Below are 25,255 nucleotides of genomic sequence, written 5' to 3' on the forward strand. Positions count from 1 at the left end.
TCCGCTTCCGAGTCACTGCTTTAAATTAGTTTTTTTTTCTACTTAGTCTAAATTCGAATTGAACTAAATATGAAGTTTCAATATTTATTTTCATTTGAATTTCAGTTTACATTTTGAATGCCTCTTTAAAACTTCTTCATATAATTGTGTGAATATTTTTGGATTTGAATATATTTGAATTCTTATAATCTTTATGACGTACAGTCATTCTCAAAAATGAGTGTACACTAGGATGGCCCAAAATTGCACTATGTTTGGGATTCAGGGGGCTCAACCTTCAAATGATTGTTTAGGGTGTAAGAAACAAACTTTTGTAACGCGGCGACTCAGTTTAGAGGTCGGACTGGTTCGACTTTTGGAATAGGCCATTTCTCCAACATTTTGTCCTAATAACACTTTCAGATCTTGAAAAAGTATCAAACATGTGTCTCTTAAAATTTTTAAATTTTTTGTTTAATTTAAGTTTTAAACAAAAAAAAAATATTGGGACTGTTTTGGACTCTTGAAATGTATGTATGATTTTTTAAATTAAGCAATACTATGAATGTTTGTAAAAGAAATTTATAATTCATAAAAAAATGTACTTTGGATTAAGATTTTCAATCAACATTGAAAACGAAAGATGCGCAAAGTTATGATGTGTAACTTTGCAGAAGAAAGTGTTTAGCTATAACTTGTCGTTAAAAAGTTATTCAAGTTTTTCTGTGTGAAAAAGTAACAAATTTCAATTTCTGATATTAAACTTTTAAATCCTTTTATCGATCCTTGATTCAGCAGGAAGAAACATGACTAGTTTTTAGTTTTTTATTTTTTATTTATTTAGTAGTTGTAGCCATAACACATTCACCAAACCGTCATCCAAGTATGTGTAACACGACCTTTAATCAATGAAAAATCTAGAAACTTTGGATTGTTCTTTCTAGTGATTTAAGGATCGATAAAATGATGAAAAAAATGATATCCGGAATTTATTTGGTTATTAGATTTCTCGATACTCGTCCGCATCATAATTCGAAACAATTCTTAGCAAAAATTTGGAAATTGTGACTTTTTCCCACAGTGAAACTTGAATTACTCTGAAACGATAAGTTATAGCTATACACTTTCTTCTGCAAAATTACACATCATAACGTTGCGCATCTTTTGAATTCAATGTTGATTGAAAATTCTAATCCAAAGTACACTTTTTTATGAATTGTAATTTTTTTTTTCAAAAATTAATAGTATTGCGTAATTTAAAAAATCATACATACAAATCGAGTGTCCAAAACAGTCTCTATAATTTTTTTTTTGTTTAAAACCTTCATTATACAGAAAATTTAAAAATTATAAGAAACACATGTTTGATACTTTTTCAAGATCTGAAAATGTTATTAGGACAAAATGTCGAAAAAATGGTCTTTTTCCAAAAATCGAACCAATGCGACCTCTAAACATCATTTTTCTGAGTGGCCGCCATACAAAATATTGTTTCTTACACCCAAAGCTATCATTTGAAGCTTGAGCCCCCTGAATCCCAGCCATAGTTTAATTTTGGGCCACCCTAGTGTACACCCAATTTTGACCTAATTTGACCGGAATATTGTCTTCTCACAGTCACGAGAATTTCCCTTTGATTTTTTTTGATAAGTTGGATAAATCGTACAGTTGAAACACTATCAGCATTTTTAAAAAGTTTTTACACTCGGTTAAATTGGGAAAAAAATACATATAAAGAAAAAGTTATTTTTTCGATTATGTCAAAATTGAGAGAAACTTATGATAATTACGACTATTTTATGTGATTCAATCATAGTTAAGATAATTAATTTTTTTTTGACATTCTATAATATTTTTTAATTGATATTTTTCGGCGATTTACGACGAAAATAAAATATCGTGCGACGGCCGTGAAAGAAACACGCGGCAATTTTTTTGAGGATGATTGAAATTCAAATATTGACAACGGCCGTAAAAGAAACATGCGACAAAAAAAGTTTTTTTTTAGGATGGCTGGGATTCAGTAAACCGAATCGTAAAAAAACAGCTCTTCCTTTTCGTCGTAAATCACCAAAAAAATATCAATTGAAGAAGACCACAATCTATCCGATGTTTTTTTGTGATGAAATTATAAAATATCATAAAGGTATAGGTATTTTTGCTGTAATATTTTGACAATTCCGTGGTAAATCAGAAAACAATAATTTTTTTCTTCAAAAATCGCAGTTGAATGCTAGTTGAGGATAAAAGGTATCGTTTGATGTATAACAAACACAAAGCTTTTGAAACAGTTTTGACAGTTAAATTTAGATTTGGAAATCCGATATCTGTATGTTAAATCTAATATTTACATACGCTCCTACATGAAATTTGAAATCTGAATCGATATCTGAAACCTTAATTTTAAATCTGAATCTCAAAAATTGAAAACTGCATTCAAATATAACCTTCAAGTCCGGATTGGAACCTCGAATCTATTTTGAAAAAATAAGGTGAAAATCTGTATCTTTGTGTCAAATCCTAATTTTGATTCTCAAATTATTATTTTAAGTTAAATAACTCATTAAAACTTAAAGCATTTCCGGTATGGTTTTCTTTTTCATAAGAAGTTGATAGCTGTAAGATGAATTTCATTTATTTACAATTATGCCTTAAAATATTTACAATTGTTCATTCGGATTTTATTCAAAATTCATTAAGCAAATCAAACGTCTCCCTGATATCGGCACACAGCTGAAACTGGGCCGGATTGAACAGCTCGGAGCATTTGCTATCATCATCGATGACGGTACTTGGTTCAGGCTGCTCTTCCTCAACGGCAGCAGCAGTGGCAGCCGCCCTCGGAATTGGCAAATTGATGGAAAACGACAACTCCATTTCGCCCGGTTCTCCCCCTGGGACAATCGTATTGGATACCTCGAAGTTCAGGATTGGTTCCAGATTTTCGGTCGCCATTCCGGAAGCGCTGCTGGTTTCTTCGTTGTAATTGAAAGTGTCCAAAGTGTTGAACACTTGAGGTGGAGGCGATGGAGATGACTTCGGTGAAACGGATTTTGCTGGCGAAGCAATTTTTGGGGAATCCGCTTTGAACTCGAATTCATCGTCACTCTTATCGACCTGTTCCGGTTCTTCGGGATCCCGTGCATTTTGAGCCTCTGAAAATTTTTTTTTTAGTTTTGTATCGAGAAATTCGTTTTTTTTTTCAAGCAACTTACCAACAGAATCATCGTAAACCGGTAGATAATTTCCAAAGAATCTTTTCAAATCTTCCAAGTTGACCTGACCATAATTGCCAGCAATTTTTCGCTCTTTGGTGTACCCTGGAATATCAGCAGACGGTTCATCGCAATAAACTCCAGGAACTTCAATAATCGGGACCACTCCGTCCTCTCCAACAGCCATGTTGGCATAAGCCTCTCGAATCGACAGCTCTAGGGACTTGGTTTCCATCAGAAAATTGAACTTATCCTGAGCAAAGCTATTGGACGAAAGCTGGGAACGGGTGGCTTCCACCGAACAACCCGTTTCCATCTCCTTGTGGTTCCGAACAATCCGAGCCTGATGCATGGAACATCCGCCCTGTTCCTGGTCGATTACTTCCCTCTGTCTCGGACTTCGAAGCAACTGCTCGAAATAAGCTCGATTTTCTCCGTTGAAAGAAACGTGCTTATACAGCAACAAATTCTTGTCCTCGTCCATTTTGCTCTCATTTTCCGTCACCGGCTCAAATCCGTAAAAATCCAGCAACCAAAAGAAGGTAGTCAGTTGCTTGCATCGGAAAATGGAATCGAGCCGCTGCAAAAACGCCTCCGTACCTTCTCGATCCAACTCAATCAGCGTCTTCGTTCGATTCCAGCGCAAAAAACGGTTTCCACGCGCGTTCAGCAAAATCCAAATCTTCAACGGAAATCGAAGGTTTCGATATTTTTCGTAAGACTTGGTCACAGTTTCCAGTTTGTATTCCATTTTTTCACCCTGGGAAAACTTTCAGAGGTCGAATCTCAACCGAAACGCGTCACTAGCTAAACTGAACTAAATGCTTGGTCCATCCGCGCCAATCGAAGTAGCTTGTGCGCGACGCGAATCGCGCGCGTTTCCATGGATACGCGTGGGCAACACCCACTCGCGGAAATGGCGGCCGGCGGGCGCGCGGTTTTTTTCCGCGCTTGGGTGGGATTTTTTGTGGGTGGCGCGAAAAGACAGAGTGGGTGGCATAGGTCAATATTTATTTTTAAAATCACAAAAATAATTTTTGAATATTCATTCACTATTTCTGTTCACAGTTTTGATTTGCAATATGCAATTGCAATTCGGATTTATGATTCTAGAGTTATTTATATATCATTCTTGAAAGATGAAATGCATTAAAAGTTTTAACTTCGAAAAGCAACAATTATTTCTCAATTTCTGGCGTGCGCAAAATTCGTTCAAAATTATTTGTTCAACTTGTTTAACTATGTTCAAAATTGTTGGTATAACTTCAAGAATCAATTCCAATTTTTATTTTTTTTCTACTACAGATAAGATCCTAAAAGAAGAGTTCATGCGTGCATTAGGATACAGAGTGTTTGATTTTTTTCCTAGTTTCATAGTTCTTTTAAAGTGATTTGAAATTTGAAATTTAAAATTTGAATTTCAATATTAGTTGAGACTTACAAAAGTTAAATTCTTCAATCATACAGATTTTTGTCTCAAAATTTCAATGTCAAAGCCGTTTTGCTTTTCCATCGAAAACGACAAACATTCTCATTTGGTGTGGTTTCGTTGCGTTGAGACCTTCCGACCAAAGAAAAAAAAAATACCCCCGAAAAGCTCAACAATACCAGAGGATCAACTGTCAGCATCATTAAAACGAAAGAAGCATCATTCTAATTGCTCGGGTGCACATCTTCCTCCCGCCACCCCCAGACACACGCACACGGCTTCCCAAACTCATCTCATGCACCTTACCTATAATATAAGGCATCCTCAAACTTCTGGCTTAACAACATCCAAACAAATCAACTTCATCATGACGGCTCGACTCAATAGAAAAGCAACTGCTGGAAGAAAGACAGACCGGAAGAGAAACAGGATCCAGGGAGAGAGTCCTGCTGTCATGACACGTGCTGTCGTTCTCTGGAGCGCGCACATTTTTCTTACCCTCGTGTCGGCCAGGAGTCTGGAGGAGGAACGAAGTACCAGGAATATTCATTGCCTTTTATTGCCAGTGGAACATTGAACTTGGGGCGTGAGAATTTGGGGAAAACTTTCGTTATTTACGAGACGAGTAAAGGTAGTCTGAAATCTTCTATTAAAAATTTCGGAAGCTGAAATTATGAATCTTGAAAAAATTTCAATAAATTTTATTCTATTTTTACTCTGTAACTTCATGAAGCAGCAATTAAGTCTAAGACATAATTCTTATTTTCTCAACTCTTCTGTCTCTCACTCAACTCTTCTCTTTCACATTCATTTTCTCTCTCTCATATTTAACTTATCTGTGTTTCTTCTCACTATACTCTTCTCTTCTACACCGCATTCTTTTCTTTCTCACATTCAACTGAATCCTCTCTTACTAGCAACTCTGCTCTCTTATCATTGACTCTTTATCCTCACAATCAACTCTTTACTCTTATTGACGGTAATTTTACTACGTGCTACCTATAATAAGCTCAACTTTTCCCTCTCACATTCAACTCAGCTTCCTTACGCTCAATTCACGCCCAACTCATTTCGATCAATCTCAACTGAACTAAACTAGGCTTAAATATCAGATACTTTCAGAAAAATGCAGGACATTTCATGACAAAAAAGCGGGACACAGCCAAAAAAAAGCGAGATATTTAAGAAACTTTTGAAAAAGCTTAATTTTATTGTCAAATTTATACGTATACCATCAGCCTAAGTTATTCACAGAAAGTACACTAATTTTTTTTTTAACTCGGATTGATTTTGCTCAGTTTTTCATACACGGGTTTTTGCAATAACCAGCGTTATTTTCCACGATTCTCGCAAATCAACACGTTATGTGAGAGAAATATTTCAAGCTCTACATGTAAACGGCGAATTAGATATCGCGTAAAAAACTTCGTGTAATAACAAATTTATGTCAAATTTATTTTAAAAATTTGAAACATTCATCATTCTATACTTTGGATAATTGAGTCGAATTGAGGTAAAGTATGGCAATTTAGCTAAGATTCTGTCGAAAAATTGAGATCTAAAAATGATTTGGAAGCAACTTAAACTATATTTTTTCCATACCAGAAGTTATTTATATTGCATTGGTTGAACGTGCTCCTAGATCGCTTAACTAAATCAGAATCTTACTGTAACTTTGGGATTATTCAGTATTGTCTAGTGTAAACTCTAAAAAGTTGATGCTTATTTTGAGAAAAAAGATGTATTCGATTTTTTTTTGTTTTGTGTTGCATATTTTCAGAAAAAAAGACTTATTGGAAAGATTTTTCGTAACTTTGGGATTATTCAGTATTGTCTAGTGTAAACTCTAAAAAGTTGATGCTTATTTTGAGAAAAAAGATGTATTCGATTTTTTTTTTGTTTTGTGTTGCATATTTTCAGAAAAAAGACTTATTGGAAAGATTTTTCGTGCTGAACCAATGAATTAAAATTTGATTTTTTTTTTCCAGTGTAAGTGTAAGTGAACTTGGTAAAAGTTTTCTATGAATAAAGCGGGACATTTTGAGGAAAAAGCGGAACGGCAGGACATTCAACAAAAAAAAACGAGACATGTCCCGCTTTTGCGGGAAGGATGGCAACCTTAGCCTTAACTATTCTTTTCTCCTGTTTTCAGTCTTCTCTGATCTTTAATACTCAATTCTTCTTTTTTACACTACTTACAATCAGGGATGCCAACTGTTTTTCAGAAATGTCTGGAAGATTTTGAAAAAATGTCTGGAAAAGTCTGGATGACGAACTTTATAGGTGTTAACCTTTTTTTGGTCGCCAGATCTCGATATTGAAGCCTAGGAAATAACACTCATTACTTGATAATAATCATACATTCTAAACACTATCCATGCCTGAGACTATTGTGACGTTTTATGCTTAACTTCCTGTTTTTATAACCATCTTCGTGGCATTTCTCACTCCTCAATTACTAATTCGAATTATGTCCTGCCTTTTCCCAATGATAATTTTGATTTTTTTTCTGATTTAACAAAAAATTTATGTCTAAACTCAAAAGTCTGGAAATGTCTGGAAGAAATGACAAAAGTCTGGAAGTCTGAAAACCTGAATAAATGTCTCACAAAAGTCCAAAAGTCTGGAAGAATTAGACAAAATCGGGAAGGTTGACATCACTGCTTACAATCCATCTCTCACGCTCATTTTTTTTCTTCTTATAAGTGCCCATATTTTGCGCAAAATTGAGAAAATCACAAAATAGGAAGGAGAAGAATGAAAAACGAACGGAATATTCCAAGAATTGATCCAAATTTTTTGTTCCGGATCGATCTCTCGTAACCGATTTGGCAGTAATTTGACAATGCATGGGACCCTTACGGAGCCTCACTCCTTAACATGTTCGTCGCCATGACATCCAAATTCGGGTGACGGGTGTATTTTCTGGGGGTCCTCGTCATACAAAAAAGCGGGTGACGCTCTCTTACTCAAGTTATCCGCTCAGTTTAGCCACACGTTGCAAATTGAAAAGTTCTCCCCCTTTATTCTCTCGCTCCGAGAATTTTTTTGGGCCCGGCTAGTAAAACTATCAAAATGAGCATGGCGACGAACGTGTTAAGGGTCCCATCTAATTCTCTCATTCTCCAATACAACTCTTTTCTCTCTATCTGTTTTAATCACTCTAAACTCTTTTATCTCTATCTCTAAACTCTTCTCTCTTTCTAAACTCTTTTTTCTCTATCTCTAAACCGTGTTTTCTCTATCTCTTTATTCTTTTCTCTGTATATCTAAACTCTTTTCTCTCTATCTCTAAACTCTTTTCTGTCTATCTTTAAACTCATCTCTTTCTCTCTCTATCTATCTATCTCTCTCTTTCCAAACTCTTTCCTGTCTATCTCAAAACTCTTTTCTGTCTATCTCAATTTTTTTTCTGTCTATTGCTAAATTCTTCTCTCTCTCTATCTCTCTCTCGCTCAACGATCTCGTTTGCACCAAAAATAATTCTATTTCGTTCACTTCTTGTTTTTGGTTTTCTATTTCACGCCTTCATACCAGATCTTACGTTCAACAATATTTTAAGCTCATCTTATTTAGTTTCCTAAGCGTCTTTTGGACGGGGAATGTTCAATGCCAATCAATAAAGTTGATCAGTTGCCAACGGGTCAGTTGTCAGATTTAGAGATCAGATTGCAATCAACAAAATGAAATCATCTGCATCACCGGGCCCGAACGGAATTCCTACCATAGTGCTTAAAAGATATGCCAACAATATATGTAAACCTGTGGCTTATTTAATCAATCGGTCTCTATCGTCTTCTTGCTGTCCTGGTCTATGGAAAACATCGGTTATGTTCCCTGCATTCAAAAAAGGAAACAAGCAGGATGTTAAAAGGAGATGAGAGGAGTCACTTCGTTATGCGCAAGGTCAAAACTACTCGAAATTCTGTTATCGAAAGGCTCGATGTACAAAGCAAAGTCTTACTTGTCTACTGATCAACACGGATTTTCCCCCGGAAGATCCATCAACACGAATTTAACTCATTTCACATCATTTTCTCTGAAATGTATGGAAACAGGTTACCGAATCGACACAATATACACCGATTTGAAATCACCCTTCGATGGTGTCAACCATGAAATTTTGCTTGCTAAGCTTGGCAAATTGGGTGTTGCAGACACTAATTTAAACTGGACGGAATCGTATCTTAGCGACAGACAAGTGTCAGTAAAAATAAGATCATATGAATCGAAAGAATTCCGGAATCCTTCTGGCATCCCTCAGGGCAGCAACCTTGGTCCGCTGCTTTTCTCCATCTTTTTCAACGATATTCTTCTACTGCTTCCTGAGGAGTGCAGATTGGCTTATGCAGACGACTATAAAATTTACTGTAAGATAAAAACGATTTCTGACTGCCAGATGTTACAACATTACATTAACGAATTTATTGACTGGTGTTGCGTGAACTGCCTAGCTATAACCATTCCAAAATGTGCAATCGTTTCTTTCAGCCACAAGACAACTTTTATTAACTGGTCTTACAATATCTCCGGTTCCCCCATTGAACGTTACACGTCTGATTTTGGATGAAAAAATGACTTTTCTTGAACACTACTCGGCGAAAATTGCTACGGCTAATAGAAATCTTGGCTTCATCACCAAAGAATCACCGAAAAATTCCGTGACCCCTACTGCCTGTGATCTCTCTACTTTTCGTTAGTCCGATCAATTCTGGAAACCGCTCCGGTTGTATGGAGTCCGAATTCCAAGTTTTGGTCGAACAGAATTGAAGCAGTCCAAGCTAGATTTATTATATACGCATAGATCAATCAATCAATCATACATCAACGCTGGTCTACAGATGTTAAGAGTCCGAGAATTTATCCGTGTTGACTTTCATCGAACTAACTATGGTCAATATGAATGATGTGCAGAATCTTCAACTAGTTCAACGAAGACTATGACTTTAACACAACCACTTCTATATATAAATCAAGGATTAGGATTTCTTGCAGATTACGTGAACTTATATCATTGATTAATAGTTCAAAGTTTTGAATTATAGTTTTTTATTATATTTTTGTCATGGAGACACTATTATCAGATGATTGAATTATAATAAATAAATAAATAAATAAAAAAAAACTTTATTCGCGTTAAATACTCCTTTCATCTTATGTTCCAAGATAAATCTTTATGTCTGCCGTATGTTATATTCCTGCTTCAACTTCGCCAAGCCATACTATGGTTAAACGGCCATTCTAGGTGATTTTAGCTCCGTTCATTTGCTAATCATTGCGTGCAGAGTGCGGCTACAAGTGACAGCTATACTTAACACTCCCGATATAAACCGGTGCCCAAAAACCATTAACAGGGAAGGCATCCCGGTAAACACTGTGTAAAGACTGTGACCGAGCTCACCCTAACCACGATTCTAAACTCCCCGTTAATTTTCTCGGGCTCTCGAATTTCATTCTTTTCCTTGTGTTATCACGAAGGTAGATCGTTCTCTCCTGTGGAAAAGTACAGAAATACATAGTAGACATTTCATCCTTCATCCTGCACTCAAAAGTTGAGTGAACCGGCACTTGTTCAACACGACCCGTAGCCTATGCTGAAATCCATCTGGTGGTAACCTGTATCGAAGCAGCTAGTCTCAAGATCGTCTATTGGTGGAGGTACAGTGACCGTACTTCGTATATACCTCCTACTCCCTAAACTTCACCTGGACCCGCAGACCTAGTTCCCACCTCGAACTGTTTAACACACTATCCTTCAATAGGGGAAGGAGTCCTTACGACTCGATGACTGAACCCTCCTTTAACGATTTGAGAACCGACATATTCTCATCAATGACTCGAGATTCGACCCTTTCTCGTATCGACTCGAGGTTGACGTACACATATCTCTCCTCTGCACAACTCGAGACCTCTAGTGGATCGAGATCTGACCTCTCCTCGTTATGACTCGAGGTAACCTCTTATACCCATGCTCTTGTTGATTAAAGGCCTATCCTCTAGTGACTCGAGACCCGATCTCTTATCGTGAAGACTCGGGGTTGACCACACCAACCTCTCCTCGTGAAGAATCAAGGCCTTACCTTTCCTCTAACGACTCGGAGCCCGAGCTCTTATCTACATGAATCGAGGTTTGCCACCTTTATGCCCGTCGTGTGCCGCTCGAGAGCAGCTTATTCTAGACCCGCGGGACTTGACGCAACTACTCGGATGATTCCCGACGAAGACTTCATCCTACTCCGACTCGTTTGGTTCAATTGGCGTCGAGATCCATTCTACCCGTGGGTATTCCCCGATCTTCGAATAACCTTTTCCCTACGATTCCCACTGCGAAGAATGTCCAGTCTTATCCGCGCAGGTCCGGTCTTTGGAACCGCAATACTTGGATACTCCCCGAAGACTCGCGCCTGTCACGCCACACATTTGGGACTTTAAACGCTACGACTCCGATGTTTCCCGACATCTTGTAATACCGTGGCTGTAGGGTAGGTTGCTCAAGTTAGCTTCATACAGACAAATGATGAATGTCTCGAGAGGCGACTACATAGAACAACCTTTGAGCTTCTTTCTAATGATCAATTAGGTCATGTACACAGATCTTTTGGATATGAAAGTTTCGGGGAACTTTTACCAATCGTCGCTTGACTGACCTTCCTGTGGATACGGGTGACAGTGCCCTTCCAATTTGCGCCGGTCCGGCTCTAAGTTAGGATCAGATATTGGTTCGGAGGTTCTTTAGTTGAAATCCAACAGTACAAATAACATCAAATACTGGATGAACTTGTCAACTGGTACGGAAATCTCAGGTGAAAGTTTGCGAAAGGAGGAGTCTTCTCTACTTACCAAGGTTGTGAAAAAGTTAGACAATAGATAAGTAAACAGGCTACCAATGAGGTTTGTAGAAGTTCGAGAGTGAAAGTTCACTTTAAACTACAGCAGTTTCGAATTGGAAGAGCAACTTCTAATACGCTGCCTAACTGGGCGGGCAGCGTATTTTCAGGTCAGGCTTAGGCGCCCTGTACGACTCGGGCGGTTTCTTAAGTAAGAGCTAGTGGTTGATTCACGAGAGGGAGTCCTAATTATAGATATCAACCGCATCTTCTTCTGCAGCTGTTACGCTCCATCAATACAGACGATCGAGCCGCAGAAAGAAGCCCTACAGTGATGTAGGAGACTTCAACGCTTGAACAGTAAACTGCTGTAGTAGACTGTCGCGCTGTAGCGATATTATCTTGTATTACCTTGTGAAAGGTTGTGACGATTACACGCACAGCGATTACCAGGATAGAGCGTAGTAGGCCGGTATCCAGTGGTGGTCGCCAGATATCCTCTGGTTTAGATACGGAAATTGGAGTCCCTATTTTTTGGCAATGTGACGCCCCTAATAACTGGACGCAAAGGGTGATCCGATGGCGTTCAATCGAAGGTTTACAAAGATCAACACTTCTACCTGACGCAGTTCTTTTCAAGTCATCATAGATTTTTGCGCAGTACCTTCACCAGTATGTATAAGATTAGCAACTCGACATATTCTCGGAATCGGCAGCACATCCAATCTTCAGTTGTTCCAGGTTTAGGTCAACAGTTTGACAACTTCATACTTTGGACGCTGAGAATTGTATAATCGAAATCACTGACGAAATCTTACAGGTCATGTGTGATTTGATACGGGCCAGGAATGCACGTGGACAGAGATAGGGATGTTCTTGAGTCTCGTATTACATCTCGGACCTCGACCTCTGGACTTTTCTGTACTCATATGTGTGGTGGTACTTCCAAGGTCTCACGTATCATTTTTCCTACAATTTTGAGATTTTTTTCTCGTGGTTTCTTTTGTTCGGTGATGTTTTAAAAAAATCACTAGTTCTATTTTCGTAGATGACGGAAAGAATTAAAGAAACATAAGCTATCAAAGAACGAAAGAACATAAGCCGTAAATATCATGAATTTTTCGAAAAAGATACAACGGCTCACCGACAGGACTTGAACCTGCAATCTCCGCTACGTTTCTACGTTTCAGTCTACTTTTATTCGACCATCCCCAGAAACTATATGTTTTACAATTAAATGTTGAAAGAAAAAGATTTTAGACAACTGTACAGCGGTCGGAAATTAAAAAAAACGGTTCAAAGCATACAACGTAAGCAGGTCGTCATGAAAACATACCTTTTGAACAACAGGAAGAATTTTCTAAATTTACGGCTATTATTATAGATGCTGCTGAAAAACCCATGATTTGAGCTTTTCTCTGACCGTTTTGAAATTTCATTTTTTTTATATTTCGCCGACCGACTCGTTTCAAGTAACACAACAAAAAAGGGTTTTTCGAATAAAATTATTCAATGTTCCGTAAAATTCCCGGAAAAGTTGAATGTGCGGTATGGAACCCCTCTTTCTCCACCTTCTTCCTACTTGCGTCCCAAGAATGGCAGAGCGCCAGGGCAGGACTGATAAATGGCATGCGTATTTATATGGCACTCCACACCAGAATGGATGGTTCGTTGGATGGATGGATGGATAAGTGCGTGTGTGGGCGTCGCTCGGCAGTGGATCGAAACTTCTGACGTTGTCCCTAACAACAATTCCCTGGGCAGGTGAGATAGAGAGAACGCCAAGCCAGCAGCCAGGCAATCAGTCGTAGTGAATGATGTTGGTTGATGCTGATGCCCTGATGCTGATGGGGCATGGGACATATTTTTATCAGCCAATTCGTCCGGCGGCGGACAACATCCAACAGGTTGGTGTGTGGGTGGTCAACAAATAGCTGACATAAGTTTTTGTCCCGGATCCGGAATGTTCTCGGCAGACAGACGTTTCACTTCTAATTCACCGTGAAGTTATCGGATCAGGACTCGTTTGGCCGGAAACACCGAATTGTTGTGATGAGGATGATGTTAGATATATTTGAATTTTTTTTCCGGGAACTTCTTCCTCTATAACTTAGATGGGAAATTATCGAAAACCGAAAAAATAATTTATTTCAACCTTCAATTGAACCTTCGGTACATCTCTGGCTCCTGCTGATTCCGTAAATGATAAGGGAAATATGGACTGTGTCTTCAGGATAACAATCCTCCTGATGCTTTCTTCCCGGAGAGCTTTTAGACAGATCGAAGGTCTAAAACCTTTCTGAAAGGAGAAGTCTTCATTCCCGATAACATGTCGATTGATTGAGCCTCTGTGTGTCAAAGAGCATTGAAGCATTGAAGCATTTAAGTCTGAGAAAAAGACGAGGGTGGAAAAGGCACTTGTTGAATTTAACAATAGAATTTCATTTGAAATACTGAAAAGGAGAAACGCATTTAACGACTTGACACAATTTTTTTCAATGAAGTACAGGAGGAATTGATTGTTTTTTTTAGCGAAAACAAAAAAATTTGGCGTATTTTCTTCACTGAAGCTAATGTTTAAACGGCATACTGTCAAAAACAATGAATATCACAAAAATCATAAACATGATAATAGTGACAAAAATCACAAAAATCGGGAAAATTACAAATAGACAAGTATGACAAAAATGACAAAATATTAAAAACTAAAATACAATTGACGAAATTGCATTATTGCAAAATTTAAAAAAAATAAAATGAAAATAACAACATAATAACACATATCTTCAAAGTAGGTAATTAAAATGACAAAATTGACCAACAAAAAAAAAAAATATACAAATTCTGCAATATAAAACAAAAATGACAAAACAAAATTCGACAAAAATCGCAAAACTTATAAAAATGGCGAAAGCCCGATAATCACAAAAAATTCCATTCAGGAAAAAAATGAAAAATGAAATTGAAGTGACAAAAATCACCATATATCCAAAAAGGCAAATAAAACTTAATCTATATATAATGAAGAAAACATAATAATGAAAAATATCTCAAAAATAAAAATAACGCAAAAATTACAAAAATGAGGAATATTGACAAAAATGTAAAAAAAGACAAAAAATCAACTAAATCTCGAAAATTGTAGAAAAATACAAATTTTACCACCCTTAAACTAAAAAACTTGAAAAATGACAGAATCAAAAAAACACTAATATTTTAAAAATAACAGAATTGACAAAAATACAATACACGTTCCTTAATCGAACGCTTTTGGGATTGAAAGGTGCGTCCAACTACCGAAAACGTCCGATGACCGAGGGTGCCTTGACAAAAACATTATTTTGGTCAAAAGTTATTACTTAAAACAATATTTTTCATCACAATAATTTAATAATTGAAGGTTGAGTTAAAAGTAGTGAGATATACTAAATTTTTTTGCTTGATTACATCGCCAAGTACAAAAATCCATCGAGTAATGGACAGAAAGGCGTTCAACTAGTGAAACGATTAAAAAAAACTTAAATTTCTAGAATGATTTCAACAAATCGTCCCATTTTGAGTAAGATTGACTATAAAATCCGCTCCCAAACACGCCCGATTACAAATAGACAAATATGACAAAAAGGACAAAATATTTAAAATTACAACACAAATGACAAAATTGCAAAAATGGAAAAACCAATAAAAATAACAAAAACGGCAAAATTGACAAAAAATTACGAAAATCACAAATACACATATCTTCAAAATCAAAACAAGAAAAAAAATACAAATACTACAAAATATAACAAAAATTACCTATAAAACATAAAAACGGCAAAAATGACAAAAATGACAGAAATAGAAATGACAAAAATCGCAAAAATTCCGAAAATTATCACAAAATACGTTTAATAAAGAAAACATCATTAACAATAACAAATATCTAAAATAATGTCAAAATGATTAAAATAAAAAAAAATATCAAATTTATTACAAAATGACAAACGCGACAAAAATTAGGAAAATACATATATGGCAAAATGGCAAAAAACCCAAAAATGAGATATTTTGACAAAAATGGAAAAACGGCAAAAAATGACAAAAAACACATAAATCTCGAAATTTGATAAAAAAAAACACAATTGATCAAAAACTTGTAAAATGTAAAAAAAAAACGATTAACGAGCGAGTACTATTAATATCATAAAATGACTGAAATGAAAAAAAAATATTACAAAAATTACGTAAATGACAAAAAATTATATAATTACAGACTAGCCAGCGAACCGGGAAAATCTGAAAAAAATCCGGTAATTGAAAATGGGATCAGGAAAACCAGGGAAAAACCTGGAATTTCAAATCAAAGCCGGGAAAATTCTTTATCGATCATTTTTCCCCTAAATCCTATTGAATTCTAAATTTCATTCATTCATAATTTTTTTAGACACGAATGCCACAAGGTGGTAAATTGTCATAAATAAACCTTTAAAAAAAATCATTCATAATTTTTTTTCTCGAAAGCTATAAACAATCGGGATCTAAATTATATGGAGAAATGTGGGCAACAGTCCAGAAATTCTTCAATAATCGAGATTTTTCAGCTCAGCTCATACCTTTCAGTGGTCTTAAGTGTTTCTAAATAAATTGAGATTTTTTTTGTGAATTTACTTATTTTTGACTTTTTTGAATTGGGGTTATGAAATGTCCAATTTATCAAAAATTACTATCAAAATTATAAATAAATGAAACTTTTAATCTACGAGAGTCGGGAATTCATAAGATCATGCGGGGGAAAATAAAAGAAAACAGAAACACTGAAAATAAGTCGCCACCGTGTTACATGATTTACTGATAAAGTGCGCAAAAGATAGAACGAGATATCAAATGTTAGTGTGATTCTAGTATACATTTTGTATTTTTACTGGTAATCTCATTCTTCATTCATTAAAAAATGTTCAAAAATACAAATGGGCTACGAATCACATTAAGAAATTATCACAATAAAAAAGCGAATTTTAAAAGCAAATTCGAGTCATAGAATAATTTTCGAAATTTTAATTAGGACTTGAAATTTAAAATTTGAATTACGATGTTTAATTTTTCTGATTGGATTGCAAATTCAGACTCAGAAATTATATTAAAATGCCAAGTTGAAAATTAAGCACCCAGAACTCTGGCTGTAAATAAATTTAAAAACATAAAATGGAAAATCTTACTCAGTATTCAAGGCGGGAATCAAAACATTTTTTTATAATATGAGTAGGCATAAAATTTAGCGGATTCTATTCTCAAAATTGCAGAGCATAAATAATTGAATTAGAACATCAATCAGTAGCAGCGTTAGGAAAAAAATAAAATTTGAATTATGAATCAAAACTTAAAGTAAATTTTGATTCATTGATCCGTAATTCACCCGAAATACATCGTTGATGATTATATTTCAAATTTCAGAATTCAGAAACCAGAGTTGAATAGTCGAATTCTGTATGCGATAAAATAATTTCTAATTGTTTTGAGACATCGAAAAAGTATTGAAAAATTATCAAAAAAAAAAAACCAGAGTTTTGCACCATAACATGATTTTGGCAACTCATCGCTCTGATTTTAAGGACTTCAATTATTTTCTTAATCCTTTGAATTTCAACCTGCTTAAACTATTTTCGGTAGAAATCCCAACACACATAATCGTTATCTGAATAACCTTACGTTTAAAATTAAAAAAAAATTAATTTGGTTAAAAACCCTGATTAGCTCATTCATTTGAGTATTTTAAAACTGGGAAGATCTTCGCTCGATCGAAAAAACCGGGGAAAACCGGGAATTTCAAAATGGAAACTTGCTGGCCTCCCTGTAAAATTACAGAAACGACAAAAATCTTTAAAATGACAAAAAGATAATCATGACAAAAATTATGTTATTATATCATTGTTGTCCTCTTTAACATTCTTGAAATTTTTGTCATTTCTATCATTTTAGTTAGTATTTTTTTGAAATTTTTTCATTTTCCTCATGTCTCATGTAATTTTTGTCTTTTTTATTAATTTGTCATGCATGTCGTTTTTTACATTTTTGTGTATTTTTTGTTTAATTTTTGTCAATTGTGTCAATTTTGGCATTGTTATTATTTTTGGTGCTTTTGTTTTATTTTGTTTCGTCAGTTTCGTATTTTTCTGTCATTTTTTTCTCGTTTTTGTAATTTGTTTTATTTGTCACTCTGATCTCTGATTTTTTTTATCATTTGGTCAAATTTGTCAGTTTGGTTACATAATCAGTTTATTTTGTGGAATCACGTAGAAAAAAGTATGGTATTTCCAATAATAATCCACTTACATTCCATCATATATCTGATTAATTCTCGACCAACTATAATTATCAAAATTTTAACGATACATATAATAGACAATTTGATTGATTTCGTACATTCAACAATATATATATATATATATATATATATATATATATATATATATATATATATATATATATATATATATATATATATATATATATATATATATATATAATACATTCAACCATGGTTGTATGATTAATCAAAATAGCACAAATGTTTATATTGGAAGTTATCATATCATTTTATTTTCTTCTAATTTATTATTTCAGCATTTTGAATCTAGTTTGTTTTAGCCGCCACGATGCTAAAAAAGCTGACCGGAAATACCGATATCCTGGTTCCTCCGCTGTCATTCTTTTTGCATCTTGGTGCAAGGTTGCCCAGCAAATTGTGCGTCTTAAACTGATCGGTCCCGAAAGACGTCCTTAAAAGTCCGTGCTTCTGCACCCGGAGAAGATTGACCTTGTGGGGAGGGGGGGGGGGGGTGGGAAATTAACTCAATATCATGACATCAATCTATCATACGCTGACTTACCATAATGATAGTTTCCTGTGGGATTCTGCCAGGATCACGTAAAGGAACATCGAGACCCACATCAATTTCGCGGACAGCCAATTTACTTATATTCATAGTTCAATACCTAGAATCAATAATACATTTGTAGTTGAATCTATCATATTTACAGTTGAATCTATCATATCTATAGTTAAATGTTAGAGGTCAACCAGAAATGTACAGCTGAATCTATTATATTTATAATTGAATAACTAAAACTAATCATACTATTGTAGTTGAATTTATCATATTTATAGTTGAATCAATTATACCACTACAGTTGAATCTATCATATTTATAGTTAGTTTAGTTTTAGTTGTGGTTTATTAATGCAACATAAGATTTACATAGTTAAATGTGAGACGTCAACCAGGTATGCATTTGCAATTGTACTTGAATCTATCATACTAACAGTTGAGGCAATTATACCATTACAGTTGAATCCATTATATTCATAGTTGATTGCGTAAATTCAATCATCAGTTTGTAGTTGAGTATATTACATTTATAGATGGATACGACTACGCAGCTGAAATAATTAAAACAACTGTGGTCTTTTTTCTCAGTGATTTGTCATGTCCTTATCTGAAAGTGGAAAGAGACTAATACAGTTTATTACAATAAAATTTCTCGTTATGTAAAAATTCATTGTGTGCTGAATTTTATGAATTTATTTTCAAATGGTTTTGGTTGTGTCCCAGTTAACATTATTTTCAACAAATTTTAAAATCTGATATTGTGCGAAAGTAAATTTTCGTCTTTAAATAACTAATTCTGAATCAATCGACGAAGCAGTTTCTATCTTTACATGTAAGATTAATCAGCTACTTGCGCTCACTGAACCACCCCGGCAAGCTCCCCGCAAGCCCCCCTGGTCGAACCGTGGTCTACGAATGCTGAAGCGTGCAAGAGCTGCAGCTCTCAGATACTATAGTACGCATAAAAATGCTTATTCAAAATCTGCATTCATCAAAGCAAGCAACGAATACAAGAAATATAACCGAATCCTTTACGCGAGATATTCGATCCGTATCCAAGCCAGTTTGAAACAAAATCCCAAACTATTCTGGTCTTTTGTAAACGAAAAGAGGAAAGAATGCGGGTTACCAAGAAGTATGTTTTTAGAAGACGAAGTATGCGACTCTATAGACGGTCAATGTGAACTTTTTGCCAGACACTTTTCCAGTGTTTTCGCTCCGGTTACGCACACAAACGACGCGGCTCTAGCGTATGTTCCAGAAAATGCAATCAACATCCCAGTACCCCGTTATTCAGTTGACGAAATCCACGTTGCAATCAATAAACTGAAACCGTCATCATCGCCAGGCCCTGATGGAATTCCAGCCATTGTATTCAAGAATTGTGCTAATCATCTTTGCCTCCCACTGATGCTCATTTTCAACCGTTCGCTGAATTCGGCCACGTTTCCAACGCTATGGAAAAAATCGACAATGTTTCCCGTATACAAAAAAGGTAACAAACAAAATGTACAAAACTACAGAGGCATTACATCTCTCTGTGTTGGTTCGAAACTCTTCGAAATATTAATAGCCAAAACGATTATGTTCAATGCTAAGTCGTACATCTCATTCGACCAACATGGATTTTTTCCAGGACGATCCATAAGTACAAATTTAACACAGTTTACCTCTTTCTGCCTCAAATCTATCGAGAAGGGGTTTCAAATAGATACTATCTATACTGATCTCAAAGCAGCTTTTGATCGTGTCAGTCATAACTTGCTTCTCGCTAAGCTTGAAAGACTGGGTTTTGCGGACACATTTGTCTCATGGTTGGCATCTTATCTCAAGAATAGAAAAATGGCGGTTAAACTTGGATCCCAGATGTCTTCTGCATTTAGTAATTGCTCGGGCGTACCACAAGGCAGCAATCTTGGGCCACTCCTATTCGCGCTATTCTTCAACGACGTGTTGCTGATGCTACCGAAAGAATGCCGACTAGGTTATGCGGACGATCTCAAACTCTTCCACAAGATCGGGACTGTGGCTGATTGTTTGATACTACAAGATTGTCTTAATATGTTTACCAACTGGTGTGTATTGAACCATTTAACTATAAGTATTCCAAAATGTGCAGTTATCTCGTTCACACGAAAGCCTAGCCCCATCTCGTGGACTTATCAAGTAGTAGGTGTCCCAATTGAGAGAGTGTTTTCCTTCAAAGACCTTGGAGTCATTCTGGATGAAAAAATCACTTTCCACCAGCATTATGCCACCATCATAGCCAAAGCCAACAGAAATCTAGGATTCATCACCAGAATTTCAAAGGAGTTTAGAGATCCATACTGTCTAAGATCTCTGTACTATTCCTTAGTGCGATCTGGCCTCGAAACAGCTTCTGTCGTCTGGAGTCCTTATACGACATATTGGACGAAACGTATCGAAGCAGTACAATCGAGATTCGTAAAATTTGCCCTGCGACATTTACCTTGGAACAATCCCGAGGCACTTCCAGACTACAAACATCGCTGCTTGCTTATTGGTATGGAAACGCTAGCTGAAAGGCGCATAATTGCACGAGCTGTCTTCATGAAGAAACTCCTAGACGGCGACATTGATTGTCCAGCGTTGTTGCAGCAAATTAATATGAACATCAGACCCCGGCTCTTCAGAGGAAGTGAATTCCTGCAAATCGGATTCCAGCGGACTAATTACGGTCAACAAGAAACACTCCGTGCCATGTTCAAAGTGTTTAACAATTTTTATAACCAATTTGAATTTCGTATGTCAACTTTTGTTTTTAAGACAAAAATTAGGAAAAGCGTTCAGTTAACTAACCTAATGATTATTTGATTGATGAAAGTTTTGTTAGTATAATGTACAACTTAGAGATAGTTTTAAAATTCATGTAGACAATATTGTCCGATGGAATACAAATACAAATACAAATACAAATACAAATACAAATACTAACATATATTTTTTCCTCTTTTTTTCAGGTGAGTCTAGAAGCGGTTGCATAGTTTTGTAAGTACAGTTGGAATAAATCATAAGCTTCGAATCCTTCAGTGTGTGTTGAAATTTTCAAATGATCAAACCAGTAATTTTCCCATTTCGAAAACTTTGTTGATACCGCTTCTCTAGCAGACAAGCCGGGCAAGCATCCGATGATCCGTGAAATATTTAATTAAACAGATATAAAATAAAACATCGGTGCCAGACTCGCGAAATCGCATGGATTCACAAATGGTTGGCTGTGTTGCGAGTGTTTTCTCGCGGGTTTTTGATTTTTGCACTTCGCTGGAATTTGTGAAAATCTAATTAGCAAGTTTTTGGCTGTGCCATATCCGTTTCTGGTTCGGAAGGCAAATAACAACAACAACAACAATACTAAATACAAGGGACGCCGGCTTCCGCGATTCCAATCCATTCCACGCACGGATACGAAACGCGAGACGTCGAGGTACTCGGGAAAAACGTTTAAAGCCCCTGCGGCTGGCTTTACCAGGACGTTGGCGTTTGTCGGAAATTCGAGCTACAATCAGTTAAAATCCCACCATTAAAATTTCTTACTGATCAATTTTCAGTAAATCTGATATTCAAAACTTCGGACACGTTGATTTTTCATTTAAAAACACATTCTGAAAGCAAATATTGAAACCCTAATATGGATTTCAAACTCAAAATCTTCCGGAAAACACACCAAAATCCACGTGGGCGTTGGAAATTTATTCAACTGGTTTTGGAAACCGAACGATGATGATGATGAAGCCCCCTTTATTTTGCCATGGTGAAAAGTGCCGGATGTTATCGATACGCTAGTAGCTATAGAAAGCGTTTATCGTCAGCCTCGGTTGTGTTTGGCTGGAAATATTTATCGCAAACAAAACTAATTTCAAGAAATGTGAGAACGTTTGAAAGATTCGGAAAATGAACACCGATATCAAATAAATGTAAGTGAAATTATTAAAATTACAAGTGAAAATCCAAAATTCCATTCAACGTATAACGATTTGTAGTTTGATAAGCATCATTCATTGTTTAGTTTCCGGTTTGACTCTTGTTTTTTTTTAAACGAAACCAAGATTATCCAATCGCCTATCACCTAATGGAAACATTGACAAAATGGCTGTTGATGAATGGATTTTTTCTTCGGCACTTAATCCGCAATAAAACCCATCTATCCGGAAAACCAATTCTTCGGGACGATTTTTAAAAGGTTTGCTAGTTTACGACCGAAAACTTCCGTCTCTTCTTCGGAAGGTGGCAAAAATTTGAAGTTTTCTTTTGGCCTGTCTGTCTTGAGAGTGCCCAATCCGGCTGGAGTCAAAGCTAGCTGGACCGGAACCGGCTGTGAGCTGGGGCGACCAACAAAGAGTCACGCACTCCTTCGTACAATCCAGCGGTACGGAACAATGCTAATTATGCCAAAATTAGCACATTCATGAAGGCGCAGACACACTGACCGAAGACTGATTTGCCGGAGAGTAATTAATACCGAAAACACCTTTGACAGCTGCGTGCTGCTCGATGATGAATGGGGTTTGTTCGGAGGGAGGCGTAAATGTTTATGACGATGATGACGGTGTGGGCGAACTTCGGCTGCTGGAGATGATGCTGTTTGATTGTTTGCCAAATTAATAATTTAGTTTGCTTTCGCGACCGAGTGCCAGTTCTGGTTTCCAATTAGTTGACTTAGAAGCTTATGCTCCGAAGTCAAGTGACAATTGCACGTGGGGCAAGATTGGTTGTTGATGTTGTGTCTATCGGGAAAAAAAAATCCGGACACAACATGACTAAGCTTCAAATCGAACGACAACAACAGTAGCGGGGAAGATGTCCAATCAAAAAACAGACTGACGAAATTGTTTGGCACATTGCCCAGCAATTTGGTGCAGGCCAAGCCAGTTGACTTACATATCTCTATACTACTTGGCTACTTGGTAGATGTAGGTGTCATCAATTCGATACGAAAGTGCACGGTACAGTGTTTCAGCTGCAATCGAAAGAAAGACGAGATGGATCTTCCAACTTTTGGCCAACCATATTTCTTGTTTGCCCCGAATCGGTTCGAATACAGTTAATCGCTGATGAAGAAATTGATAGACCAGAAATGATAAGTCGATGGTCCAAGTCTATAGCGTCCGACTAAGTATGTAGGAAATCGAACTTACCGCAGCCGCAGGGGAAAACCGCCAGACACCGAGAGGCGTGTGGAAAGTTTTCGGACCAATCAGTTTGACATGGTGTGGAAGGGTTGCCAATTCTGTTGGTTTTTTCTACTTCACGGATTGGCAAGTTTTCAATTTTAAATGGATTTCATCCAGAAATCATGTTTTGATAATCAATTCAACATATTTTAAAATTTGATTATTTCTTAATTTTTTTAACTTACTTACTTGTCTTAAATATACTTTCAACATACGCAGGGTACAAAAATACTTATTCGGCCAAACGTTAAAGCAGTGATGTGATCTTTGGTTAAAAGTACGTTTTGAGATAGTTGAGAAAAATCGTAACTGAATGTGCTGGTAAGCAATTACACGTCAATCAAGAACATCGCTTTTAATCAATATTCATTGAAGCTTCTTGATTATCTTTAAATTCTTAAGCTAGCTAGTAGAATGAAGCTGTAATTCCTGATCCGGTGAGCATAACGTTTCAAAGAACTATAAGAAAGACGGAAAGAGACCAACTGGGAAAAATGAATATCTGAAAATAAATGGGACGGAAATTTCAAGATATATAAAAAGTGGCTCCAATGACAACGATAAAAAAAATCACAAAAATGAGAAAAATCACGAAAATCACAAAAATCACAAAAATGACAGGAATGACAGAAATGACAAAAAATGACAAAATTGACAACAATGACAATAATCTCAAAAATCACAAAAAAGACAAATATCACAAATTGGTCGTCAATAAGGACAAAAATGGCAGAAATGACAACATTACAAAAATGACAAAAATGACACAAATGACACAAATGACAAAAATGACAATAAATACAAAAATTACAGAAATTACAATAATGACAAGAAATGACAATTTCGACAGAAATCACGAAAATCATAAAAATCACAAAAATCACTGAAATTACAAAAATGACAAAAATGACACAAATGAAGGAAATGGAAGAAATCACAAAAATTACTAAAGTCACAAAAATGACAACAATAACAAAAAACACAATAATGACAATAAAGATAAAAATGACAACAACGGCAATAATCTCAAAAATTACTAAAATGACAACAATGACAAAAATAACAGAAATGACTAACATGACTAGAATGACAAAAGTGACAACGATGACAAAAATCACAAAAATGGCAAAATAATAAAAAAAAACACAAAAATAAACAAAAATGACAAAAATGACAACAATGAGAATAATCTTAAAAAGCACAAAAATGACAAATTTCATAAAAAACATCAAAATCACAAAAAAGACAAAAATTATTATAATGACAAAAATGACAGAAATGACAATAATAACAAAAATGATAAAAATCACAAGAATGAGCAAAATGACAAAAATGACAGAAATGTCAAAAATGACAGAAATGATAAAATTGACAACGATGACAAAAATTTCAAAAATGATATAAATGACAAAAATAATAAAAGCGACTAAAATGACAAAAATTACAAAAATGACAACAATGACAAAAAAAAAGACAAGAATGAAAACAAAAGACAAAAATGACATCAATGACAAAAATCACAAAAATGAAAAAAAATAACAACAATAAATGACAAAAATCGCAAAAATCACAAAAACTACAATAATCTCAAATAGGACAAAATTGACATCGATGACAAAAATCACAAAAATGACAAAAATGACAAATAAAGAGGCGAATGAACTAATTATTTAAAGCCTCTATAAATAAATCAATCAATCAATCAATCAAAAATGACAAATTGACAACATGACAAAAATGACAAA

The 25,255-nt window shown here is 35.6% G+C and overlaps 2 protein-coding genes across 2 annotated transcripts in view; one reads left to right on the top strand and one right to left on the bottom strand.

Annotated features, from left to right (window-relative positions):
• LOC129751307 (myocyte-specific enhancer factor 2) overlaps positions 1-25,255 on the top strand; it is a 225,004-nt gene that overhangs the window by 48,954 nt on the left and 150,795 nt on the right. The gene's annotated exons all lie outside the window — the stretch shown is intronic.
• LOC129752012 (uncharacterized) lies at positions 2,665-3,945 on the bottom strand. The gene is made up of 2 exons (XM_055747803.1): positions 3,195-3,945; positions 2,665-3,134 (listed from the first exon to the last, which is right to left on the bottom strand). The coding sequence occupies exons 1-2, from the start codon at positions 3,943-3,945 to the stop codon at positions 2,665-2,667; spliced, it is 1,221 nt and encodes a 406-aa protein (XP_055603778.1).

The sequence above is a fragment of the Uranotaenia lowii genome, chromosome 3, assembly GCF_029784155.1.
Source record: "Uranotaenia lowii strain MFRU-FL chromosome 3, ASM2978415v1, whole genome shotgun sequence".
Classification (NCBI taxonomy): Eukaryota; Metazoa; Arthropoda; class Insecta; order Diptera; family Culicidae; genus Uranotaenia; species Uranotaenia lowii.

Excerpts from the sequence above, each read along its gene's own strand:
- LOC129752012 (XM_055747803.1), bottom strand. The coding sequence starts at position 3,945 with ATGGAATACAAACTGGAAACTGTGACCAAGTCTTACGAAAAATATCGA. Across the intron at positions 3,135-3,194 it reads GGTTTACGATGATTCTGTTG|AGGCTCAAAATGCACGGGAT; the intron begins GTAAGTTGCTTG and ends AAAAATTTTCAG.